The 12,110-nt window shown below is 37.9% G+C and overlaps 3 protein-coding genes across 3 annotated transcripts; 1 reads left to right on the top strand and 2 right to left on the bottom strand.

The window, feature by feature from the left end:
* Positions 1–2,823: 2,823 nt before the first annotated feature.
* LOC126683299 (cytochrome P450 710A1-like) lies at positions 2,824–4,521 on the top strand. The gene has a single exon (XM_050379150.1). The coding sequence runs from the start codon at positions 2,854–2,856 to the stop codon at positions 4,348–4,350; it is 1,497 nt and encodes a 498-aa protein (XP_050235107.1). The 5' UTR covers positions 2,824–2,853; the 3' UTR covers positions 4,351–4,521.
* A 562-nt stretch (positions 4,522–5,083) lies between these two features.
* LOC126683298 (nuclear intron maturase 1, mitochondrial) lies at positions 5,084–7,674 on the bottom strand. The gene has a single exon (XM_050379149.2). It carries the CDS (start codon positions 7,454–7,456, stop codon positions 5,420–5,422), a length of 2,037 nt encoding a protein of 678 aa, XP_050235106.1. The 5' UTR covers positions 7,457–7,674; the 3' UTR covers positions 5,084–5,419.
* A 1,724-nt stretch (positions 7,675–9,398) lies between these two features.
* Positions 9,399–10,177, bottom strand: LOC126682892 (uncharacterized). The gene has a single exon (XM_050378659.2). The coding sequence runs from the start codon at positions 10,014–10,016 to the stop codon at positions 9,618–9,620; it is 399 nt and encodes a 132-aa protein (XP_050234616.1). The 5' UTR covers positions 10,017–10,177; the 3' UTR covers positions 9,399–9,617.
* Between the last annotated feature and the right edge of the window lie 1,933 nt (positions 10,178–12,110).

Here is a 12,110-nt window from a genome sequence, read left to right as displayed (position 1 = left end):
AAAATGTTGTAATCGCCCCTGACAGACCAACTTGTCAATTTCACTTCGCAAACGTCCGCACTCCTCTGTTTCGTGGCCATAACCATCATGAAAATCACAGAACTTGGATCGGTCTCCATCTTTCACTAGCCTCGGCGGGTAACGAATCTCTTCGTTGTTGTGCTTGATCCAGGATAGAATTTGTTCCCTCGGAGTATTGAGTGGTACATACTGTCTCGGCACTCCTGCTCGATCTACATATCCTTCCGTTCCTCCTCCAATACTGAAACTTGGCTTAGTACCAGGCCCCGTACTTGGCGGACTGGTCTGAGCATTGAATGGTTTGTTACCTCTGTACCCCGAAGTCTCGTTCAGAGGTCGGTACCGATCTTGGTTACGGTTAGATCCCTGAGTATTCTGCGTTTTACTGGGAACCGGGCTAGCCGTCCCGTAAGACTTCCTCTGCCTTTCCTCGTCAAGATTGATATAATTCCAAGCCCTGTCCATCAACTCGGTGTAAGTGTCAACCGGGTTGGTGATCAGGCTGTCTCGGAAGACTTGCATGCTGGTGTTATCTTTCATAGCATCGATGGCGGTATCATCGTTCAAATCTTCTATCATGATTGCCTCGGCATTGAACCGAGCAATGTAAGCTTTTAAACTTTCTCCCGGTTTTTGAAAGCACTTCTTCAAATCACTGGATCTTTTCTTTCGTTCGATGCTCGGGGCAAAATGAGTTTTGAAAGCCATAGCAAGCTCCCTGAAGCTAGTAATAGAGCCTTCCTTGAGGTTCTGGTACCACTTTTGCGCCGCATCACTCAACGTCGAGGGGAACACCTTGCACACTGTTGCGTCCGAGACACTTTGAACTCCCATGGCAACCTGAAAACAACTTAAATGAGTCATCGGGTCGGATTTACCGTTATATCTGTCAATGGGCGGATATTTAAACTTATCTGGAAATGGGTCATCCCATATAGCCTTTGATAAAGGGCTAGCAATGCCACAGGTAGTAAAAGGTCGAGACTCTGCCTTGTGCCCTTTGTGCCTATCCAGCTCGGCCTGGACCAGACGAGTAACCTCGTCATGCAAAGTTTTCTGATGCTGAGATGCTGCACCCGAGCTGTGAACACTCTCTGCCCCGTTTCTCCTGACCGGTGGGACTCCTGCCCTCGCGGTCCGCAGAGGATCTGCCTCCGGGTCTGGGTCTCCCCTCCCCAAACCAGCGTCACCGCGCTGTGTCCCCGGTGGTAGATTCTCGTCTTGCACCCCCTCCCTTCGAGGAGGAGGAGGATCATTCCGACCTTCGTCTCTCGGAAAAGGGCGATCATGCCGACCTTCGTCTCTCGGCAGATTAGTGTCACGATGATCTTCGCCTCTTGGTGCTTGATGCTCTGTGGGACCCCTAGGTCTGGGTCGCGGGTGATCGCTCCGACCTTCTTCTCTCGGAAGACGACCATCCTGAAACTCAGAAGCTCGGGGCGGTGGGGCCACAGGGGTGGCTGAGGGATTGTAACTTGGGTAATACTGGGACATGACTGCAAAGTGCATCTGCTGAGCCTGGTGCAGCTGGCGAGCCATGTATTCTAAATATTCTTGAGCTTGTAAGACCGCCGGAGGTATATCCTGCCCAGAAGTTGTTCCCGTTCCCGTGGCCACCAGTGTAGCGTCTACCGGGAAGTTGAGTTGAGTGGGAGATAAGGTATTGTGGAGGAAACTCTGAGGCACGGTGGTTCCTGGGGTTGATAAGTGGGTGTGACTTGGATCTGAAGCAAAAGGGTTCGCCCTTGGATAGTTTTCCAACCCATATAAAGGCACAAATCCAGCTCCACTGCCGGAGGCCCTGGATCCTCCCACCTGAGCATTCGCCGGAGGAGTTAAGCCAGTGATCACAGAGGTCCGACCACTAGCAGAGACTCCACCAACCAAGTTAGCGTCGGCAGCCGTAGTTCCCAGAGGATCTACCCTGTCCAAAACAGGATCATCAGCCATCGTTTCTCGTCAAGATCTGATCAGCAACGTCAAGAGAACCAGAGTAGAACAAGGGAATACAAAACGTTTCCCACAGACGGCGCCAAGTGATAAATCACCAAACAGGATCCTAGCTTTTCCGACCTGCACACCACAAGCAGACAGAGGTCAGAAAGAACTCCGGTGGGGGTCACCGGACGTTCACTCCGACGCTCAAGTGAGATTTTAGGTAGAGGAAGAAGAAGAAGAGAAAAGAGAGTGCTTAGAGTAGAGAAAAAGAAATTACCTAGGGTTTGTCCTTAAACCCTCTATTTATAGTTAGGGTTTAAGGACAAATCTGCCTCGCTGGCAGGCTGTGAGCCCAGTGGTCCCAGAAATCAGTTATGCTGACGTGGTAGAATATCCCTGCGGGAGGCACGGGTTGTTAGGTGTGTCAGAGGGAACATTCCTCACGTACCTGTCAGAAGATCTTCTGTGGTCCCAGGATTTGGTACACGAGTGAGCGTTCTTTGGACGGGACCTCGGAGCCCGGATAACTTGGGAGTCAAGTTATCATGGTTCCCGTACCTGGGAGTAGCTCAGATCTCGGACTAGGTGGTCCAGTGTTTCGGGCTCAGGAGCTCGGAGCTCGGCTTAGGTCTAAGTCGAACATACTTCAGAGCTCGGGTAAGATTCTTGGTCCGACCTTATCAGGCATGATTGTCTCGGATGATGTTTGAATTCCCATCGATCCGGTGACCCCCCAAGTCATGCGTTCTATGGTTTCAAGAAGGTCGGAAATTGTTACCAGGTCGGTGAAATGCTTGACTTAGCGATGTTCGTTCCTGGCGAGGTTGCTTCGCCCCTACTAGATGTGCTACGTTATCACTAAGTAAGAAAAATATCGAAATTTTTTACAATACAATGAACTGGTCATTTTCCATTCCCTCTTTTTCTACTATAATCCCATACCTAATCTCCTTCTTTGTTATTATAATTTTTCTTGAACAACTTTCTTATTTCATCAAGAAACGCTCCGCTTCCGGTCCGTTTCTTGTTCTACCACTACTCGGCAATACAATTCCATGCTTTAGAAACCCAACCAAATTCTGGGAGCTTCAGTCTGATTATGCTCGTCGCTTCGGCTTCTCCGTAAATTACTTACTCGGCGTGTTTGTCGTCTTTATTCGCGACACTGAACTCTCACATCTTATTTTTGCCAATGTACGACCTGATGCTTTTATGTTCGCCGGTTATCCGTTTGCGAAAAAATTATTTGGTGAACATAATCTTATTTATTTGTTTGGCGACGATCATAAAGATCTTCGTCGCCGAATTACTCCTAATTTTACTCACAGAGCTCTCTCTAGCTACTTTTCTCCCCAGCAGAAGACAATGCTCAAACATTTCAAGAAATGGGCAGCGATCGGTGCAGAGAATCCAAAGAAGCCGATTGTTCTTCGTTTGTTGATTCGCGATATGAATCTTGAAACTTCGCAAATGGTTTTCGTGGGTCCGTATTTGACTCAAAAAATGCGCGAAAGGTTCATGATTGACTATAACGAGTTCAACAATGGAACCCTAGCGCTTCCTATTGATCTCCCTGGTTTCGCGTTTCGTCGGGCGAGAGTAGCTCATGGTCGTCTTGTCGAAACGTTGTCTGAATGTGCAAGACAAAGTAAGACCAGAATGGAGAAAAAGGAAGAGCCGTTATGTATGGTTGATTTCTGGATGCAAGAAACCATTCAAGAAATCTCCGCCGCGGAATCCGCCGGTAAACCTGCTTCGCCGCATACTAGCGATGCTGTGATCGGCACCCACTTGTTTGACTTCCTCTTTGCCGCCCAAGACGGTTCCACTTCCTCACTTCTTTGGGCTATAACGCAGCTCGCATCGCACCCAGACGTTTTATCTAAGGTTAGAGAAGAAGTTTCCGCCGTATGGTCACCGGATTCCAGTGAGATCATAACTCCAGAACTGATCAAGGAAATGAATTACACGCAGGCGGTGGCGCGTGAGGTTCTCAGGTATCGAACGCCGGCGACTTTAGTGCCCCACGAGGCCCTTAGAGATTTTCAGTTGACGGATACATATAAAATTCCAAAAGGAAGTATTGTGTTTCCATCGGTTTATGACAGTTCATTTCAAGGCTTTACTGAACCGGAACGGTTCGACCCAGAGCGGTTCATGAAAGAGCGGCAAGAAGATCAAGTATTTAAAAGGAACTTTTTGGTTTTTGGGACTGGGACCCATCAGTGTGTGGGCCAGAGATATGCACTGAATCATTTGGTGTTGTTCATTGCTATGTTCTCTATGACCGTTGATTTCCAGAGGCATCGAACGGATGGTTGTGATGAAATTGTGTATAATCCCACAATTTGCCCCAAAGATGGCTGCACTGGATTCATCTCTGGCCGTTGATTATAAAAAAATTGTGTATGATATTTGTATTTATAATTACAGAATACATTATATCTCAGTTCTATTATGTACTTCGATTGTAATTATTTTTGAGTAGGGATGTAAGTAAACCTAGTCGAGTTTTAATGTGTTTATACTCAGCTCGTTATATGATAAAGCATTCATGGTTCATTTGTGTGTGTTAGAAATTTGAATGAAATATTTATATCTAGTTCATTTAAATTAGCACTCATGTTCGGTTTTTGTTTATCTCGTATTCATTTGTTTAAAAAATTAAAACCTCGTGTTCGTTCAAGTACTACACGAGCTTGGTTCGAGCTCAGTTTGTTTTGCATTCAAATAAGGAAAAAGGGTCATTTATAAAATTTGATCAAGTAAGCACTCAACGTCCGGAAAGGTTCACCCACGCCCTGAACGTTAGTAAAAATGGATAATCGGGCCTTTTGGTTTAACGTCGTTTCAAGCTCTTAAAACTCTGTTAGTGTAATCATACGTGGCAGAGATAAAAGGATCGTTTATGCCCCTAAAGTTTGGATCCGGGATCAAATGAGCCATCAACGTTTGAAAAAAGATCATTTATGCCCCTAACGTTTGAAAAGGTTCACTTATACTTTTACCGTTTGAAAAAATGAACAGTTAGGCCCCCAGTTTAACACTGTATCATTGCTTTCCAAACTCTACTAGTTTTATCCTGCATGGCTAATTTTTATTTCGATACCGATGACCCAAAATTCATTGGTTCAGCATAGCCATTATTTTTAGTTAACACAGCTCTGAAACATCCTTATTAATTTACTGCTACGAATAATATGAAAGTATCCGAGAACTGCACCTTTTAACTTGTATCCTATACTGTAAGGAAACTCAACTTGACGAATTATACATTTTTGACATTTCATTTCCGCTTTTGAAAACGCTTCTGAAACTCCAACTTTTATTGTTATAACCCGTTCCTTAAAAAATGTAATTCTGCCGTTTTCTATTTCAGCGTTTCAGTCTCCATACAACATAGCGCGTAATGATGATGAACATTGCTCTGTTCCTCTGTTACAAATGCGCATCCAAAACATCAAGTTACAACTTCTACAGCAGAACATGAAGTCTCATCTACATTATTACCACTAAATTGATATCTCCGTATTCCAAAAGTCTTGTAATCCCAAACAATCTCAGATACTTCATCCTGAGGCAACATCAAACCTTGACGTTTTATAGATTTATGCAAGTCACAAAAGAATTTCGGATTTTCTAGTTTAATATACTCATGCAAAACCCGTTCATGATCCGGAATCCAATTCCTCGGAAATGGAGTATAATCACACGAGGGAATCAAAGACATATGGGAGAATTGAACTCCTTCAATTGCCTCGACAAGTCCCATTCTTAAAAGATCAGAATACTCAGGAGCAGAATTATTACTACTCTCCCTAAGAGGTTTACTCAGATTACGCGAAGCAATCTTATACACCTTAGCACGCGATTTTAGTCTATACCGAGCAGCATAAAGTTTAGCCAAGGAACTCCGTATCACGTATGCACAAAATCCAACAACTTTCTTTCGATTATCGGCATATCTATACCAGTCCGCCATAGTCTCAAGAAATTTGTTCATTTGCGCATTACTGTGAGATTGACTTGAATAAAGCATTGGATTGCAAGGCAAGGGCTCTGGATCTTTATCGCCTTTGACAAAGGAAAGTCGTCGAAATTGACGAATGCATTGTTGTAAGCTAGCAGTAACCGAAAGCAAAGTCCCTACGCCCTTTTCACTAACAATTTTTCCACCACTTGCAGTATAATGAAGCGTCGGGTATATAACTCTACGACATATTATATGATCTAGAAACTGAATCCCTCTTGTTATGTGCTCAATCTCAATCTTAGAGTTGTCCAATCTGATCCCTAATTTACTTTCACAAAACTCAATAATTTCTCTCCGAACTTGCACAGCATCCTCTCTTGGCCCTCGAATACCGATCAAAAAATGACCTCCGTAACGAATGTAATCCATTTTCCTGGTCTTCTCGTTACCACTAGACGGAACAAACTCCGGCCAAGAAGGGTTATGACACCCATCATTGATCGAATTTCTCCAAATCGAATCACTATTGTTTGGCCTAAAGAATTGAACTATCTTTTCTTCCATCATTTTATCCAATTCATTTAGACAAACATTAGCAAGCAATGGACTTATAATCCCACAATAACCATACTCGGGTATCTTCATCGCCTCCTCAGGACCAAAATCGAAAAAAGTCCTTAACCAATACGGGTCAGGTTTCGGCTCATTTTCATTCAAAATCTTCTTCTTTGTAGCTTTCTTTTTCCTCTTCTTTCTCAACTCTTCACAACTACCACTCTTATTCTTTAACTCTCGATTTATGACTGATTCTTCAAGTGCATTTCTAATCAAGTTCAAAACTTTTTTATCTTTAACAACCTTTTCAACACATTCCATAACAATATAACCATCAACACCATCAAAAATCTCACTCAAATCACCCTTCAAAAACCATAAATAACCAGCAAAATTACTCCTGATAGTCCTAATAACACTGTGTGCATTCCTCCCAGGCCGAAACCCGTGAGACTTACTCGAAAACCGCGCTTCGAAAAACGGCTCCACCACCATCAACAACACCTCCTGAACTACCCTGTCCTGAAAACATTGATCACTAGAGTTCACCATTGCCTTAAGCTTCGTATTGGAAACAATTTTCCTAAACGACTTGTCGTTTGGACTCAAGATGAATTGATTCATCTTGTCGTTCCATTTAAAACGGTTATGAACGACGGCGTTTTGGAGGGAGATAAGAGAATGAAGAGTGTGGGTTTGGAGAGCATTACGTGGCGGGAAAGTTCCGGTGACGTGAGCGGAGCTCCGCTGATAAGCGAGAACCCAGAGGTCGAGTTTTGAGAGGAAACCGGTGAGGTTGGGGAAAGTTGTGTTTGGCGGGGAAGAAAATGATTTGACCCAAATTGAAGTGCAGATTTCAATCGGGTCTTGTTTGAGAAGAGAATACGGGTCTTGATGAGTTGGGGTGAAGGAATATGAGCGGTGGTTAAATGTGGAGGGAAAGTGTTTGATAAATGTCCTCAATGACATTTTGTTTTGAATAAGGCTTAATTTGATGTGGGAATTATAGTTAGCCGACTAATTGGCGGCAGTGTTTAGTTTAGCGGTGAAGGGAGGGAAATTGCGACGGAGTTGCCGTGTAAGTGGTGGTTATCGGTGACATGGTTTTGGTTCGGTTTGGTTGTTGGTTTGGTGAGGAGTTGGCTTGAGCTCGATGCTGCTTTTGTGAATTGTGGGTGCTCATTAAGATTCAGATTTATTATCTCTACTTTTCTCTAACTGTTATCTTGAAATATTTTAAAAGAAAAAACATTAATTTCATTTCATTTATTAATTACTGTATTTTATATTAGAAAACTTATTATATTCAAAATTGAAAAAAAAAGTCTTACATATATTTAATGAATAATTTTCTTGTAAAAATTATTTTGAAAACTTTTAAAAATTATTTTGGAATATTCAATAAGGCCTATAATTTAAAATACTCGTCTTTTAATTATTATTTTTAAGTTTATCCTGACGTTGCAATTTCGCCAATTGTACAAAAATTTATATGCTTTGAGCTTCGATTCCACCTCAAGTATTAAATTGATGTCTTTTTCATTTGAAAAAATTCAAATGAGATATTTATTTTTTATTTTTGAGTGAAAAAGATTTTAAATAAATACTTTATAAGAGTTTTAATGAATTATTTTCGAGTGAAAAATAGTCCAATTTGATTTGAGGTGGAATTAAAGCCCAAAAATATGAATTTGGATGCAATTGACAAAAACATTAAGGCACTGTTTGAATTGAAAAATTTTAAAATCGATGAATTTGATAAAATTAAAGGATTTAAAATCCATGAAATATGAAATTGGTGGATTTACAAATTTCATTGTTTGGATAAAACCTAAAATTAATGGATTTATATGGATAATTTTGAAATAATAAATTATTCTAATAATTCATTATGTATAAAAATGGTGGATTTTAATTTTTTCCTTCTCCTGGATGGAAAATTGAATGAAGGATTTTGAAAGATGATGGATTGTAACAATCCACGAATTTTTATTACTTTTAATTATACCAAACGGTGGATTAAAATTCATGGATTTTGATCATGCGAATTTTTTCAATTCAAACGGTGCCCGATGAAACTGAAAAATGGCCAAAAAAAATGGGAGTTTTTTTTTGTCATTAAGCCATTCAATAATGTACGTATCTGTTTTTATATTAGTACAATGGTATATTTTGTTATTGTAAACATTAAGAAATTAATTAAACGGGATCAAAGGTATGTTATTTTCCACATTTCTTGCATGGAGTACACGCTACGAAAATGTCAATAGCCCATGAAACACTATCCCTGCATACGATGCAAAAACACATGCATGGTTTTATTGAATTTTCTGGATGAAAAATTTCTTATGTATGCTGATGAGATTGACACAAATTTAATTTTTTACTTTTAATACATATATTACCACTTAAATTATATCTTAAATGTTTTGATATAACACAACACTGTGGTATTCTACCATGACATTCTTACAACAAATCAAATAGTATCTTCCGTATTAGAATTTTGATTATAAATATTTTAACATTATAAATGTCTTTTTTATTTATTGGACAAATAATATGGTACAACCATTTCGTTAAATAATTATTTGTAAAACATACATATCATGTTAATGCAATTTGAAATTGAATTGATTAAAAGAACTTGCGCCAAATTAAAAAAATACCAAGAAGAATAAAAGTCAAATGGGTTCATTAATAGTTCTTGTTCATCTACCAATTAATTCCTGCCTAGAGATGTCTGAATTGGTCAATAGATATCAAATCACATATTGTCGCTGATATTTCTTCATGATTTAAAAAAACCCAGCAGAAACATATGATTCTTGATTAAAATTAACCAAGAAAAAACACGTAAAAGAAAAATGAAATCTTCCAGCAAAATGTCATAAAATAAAAGAATTTCAACGAACCAACAAGAAGAAATTATTCAATTATAATTAGCCATTATACAACACTCACTATTATATATCTGTTACAACGTATTCAAAATCGTTTTTTCACATTCAAAACAAGCAGCTTCTCAAAGTGAAAAAGTAAAAAAGAAATTACAAAAAAAAACCCTAACGAGACTAATCAAGAAAGCTCCGAAAGAAATTAAGAAGCAAGAAAATTCAAGAACTGGATTTTAGGGTTTCATAGTAGTAGATAGATCGCAGTAAAACGAAACCCTAAAATTAGGTTTATCGTTATGGCAAGGAGACGAACCAGAAGGCGGAACAAAACCCTTAGGAAGCATAACAGAGAATGTTCTTGATTTGAAATTCTTGATCTGATCTTTATCAATTTTTCTTTTTCTCATCGTCATTTTTCTGTTCTTGTTCTTGTTCTTGCTATCAACTACGACAGCTTCTTGATCGTCGCCGTCTAAAATGAACGGTGTGGTGTTCTTGAGATAGAACACTTGATATTGCGCTACGGATTGATCTTCAATGGTGTTCTTGGGTTGGATTTCATGTGTAGCCTCGGCAATGGAAATGATCAGAAGAATCAACAGAAATATTAAGTTTTGAATCTTGAAACCCATGAGAGTTTAGAGTTTTCGATTTGGAGCATTTGTGGAGGAAAATAATCTCTTATTAGCTGTGAGATTGGTGCAAGAAATTGTTGATTTCGAAAGGGTTTATTGTTGCTTTTGAGATTGAGAGAGAAAAAAATAGAAGAAGAAGAAGAAGAAGAAGAAGAATGAGTACATGTGTTTAGGGTTTTATATAAGGGATCAAGATTGTTTAATTTGTAAGTACTTAATAATTAAAAACAATTAACACTCACCAAAAAAAGTTAAAGAATTAAAGATTTAAGCATGCCAAAATTTATAATATCCCTTTAATATAATTACTCGGTGGCTCAAAAAATATTTGCATATACATATAGTTAGTGTTGGGAGTTACCTAAAATTAAATGCCTAAAACAACTAAACCAAATATCAATCGATTTATTTCAAGATGTAAATTAAGTTGAAGTTCCAACTGAATTTTCTGTTGGCATGATAAGTATTTAAGTTGAAGTTCCAATTGAATTTTCTGTTTTTATTTCTAGAGTACTAATGTTACCATATCGCACAACCTTTAGCGTTTTGTTCAATTTAAACTCAACCCTTAAAACGTCTCAACTAATAACACAACCTTTCATTATGTGTCATATATTAGCATAAATGCCTAAAACGAAGTCGTTTTGGTCGTCTGTACAACCAAAAACGACGTCAATTTAACAAAAAAACAGAGCATAAAATGCATACCGGGCTATAAAATAAAAAGTTGGAAAAGTTGTGCTAATGGATGAGACGTTCCAAAGGTTGAGTTTAAATCAAAAAAACGCTAAAGGTGGTGCTATTTGGTGAGAATAACCCTTATTTCTATACATTTAATTTTAATATTGGTTTTGTATGAGAAAATTTCAGTATGATCATATAGTAGGGTGTTAAAAATGGATCGTGGTTCATGAAGAAATTATTAGGTAGACTCAGTGTATCATTATTGCATCGTAATATGTTATTAAAAATAATTACAATATATAATAAATGTGTAATTGAAATGGTGATATTACAATATTGCCATCATTTTAATGACGTGTTACGATGTGATAAGTTTAATTTACGGCTGACGTGGTAGAATGAGTCTACCTAATAATTTTTCGTGGTTCATGTTCATGTCGTTTCGATCTATTATATTGACACGATTAGTGTTAATACAATCATGATCTATTTAACTAATTGTATCAAAATTAATGTGTAACACTTCAACTCACTTAATCTATAAATATATTTAAAATATATATATAATATAATTTCAACCTTAATTTGCCAATACATATTATTTTAAATATAATTAATTTTTATATATTAATATAAGAGAAAATTAGCCCCTTCTTATGTCATAATTCATACTTTTAATCCCTCATGTTTGAAAATTAAATCATATAGTCCTCCACTTTTAATTCCGTTAGCAGTAGTCTTTCTGTTCATTTTTAGTGTTAGTTAGAGTCAAATGACAATAAAAATATCATTTTAATATCATGGGCTTATCTAATCCTTTAACTTTACGGGTTTTGTTTATTTGATCTTTAAACTTTCTTTGACTTATCTGATCCTTTAATTTTACGTTTTTTATTTATCTGATTCTTAAACTTTCATTTGGACTTATGTTATCTTACTTTACGTTTTTCTTTATTTGATCCTTTAACTTTACGTTTTTCTTTATCTGATCTCTTAACTTTTGTATTTTGTTTGTTTACATGCTCCTTTAATTTTGCATTTTTGAAGACCTGAGAAATTGAAAAATCAAAGTTCAGGGATATATAAGACTAAATGGAAATTCAGAGACCAGATAAATAAAATATGTAAATAACACCAAATGAAAATTTAGGGATCAAATAAATAAAACTCGTAAAGTTAAAGGACCTTAAAATGGATTAATCCTTTATAAATTGGTGCGGATGTAACGACCCATATGCTTATGAAATGTGATTATTCAACCATTACCTAATAATTAGAACTAATTTTATAGGTAGATGAAACTTCAGACTTATAAATCCATAGATATTTGTTTTTTTTTAAGTAATATGGGATTATTTTTAGCGATTGATGACAAATTAATGGGTCAAATTGACAATTAAATAATTA

The sequence above is a fragment of the Mercurialis annua genome, linkage group LG5 (assembly GCF_937616625.2).
Source record: "Mercurialis annua linkage group LG5, ddMerAnnu1.2, whole genome shotgun sequence".
NCBI classification, from domain to species: domain Eukaryota; kingdom Viridiplantae; phylum Streptophyta; class Magnoliopsida; order Malpighiales; family Euphorbiaceae; genus Mercurialis; species Mercurialis annua.
Note: the sequence above shows the minus strand (reverse complement) of the source record. Positions and strands in the feature narration are given on the sequence as shown.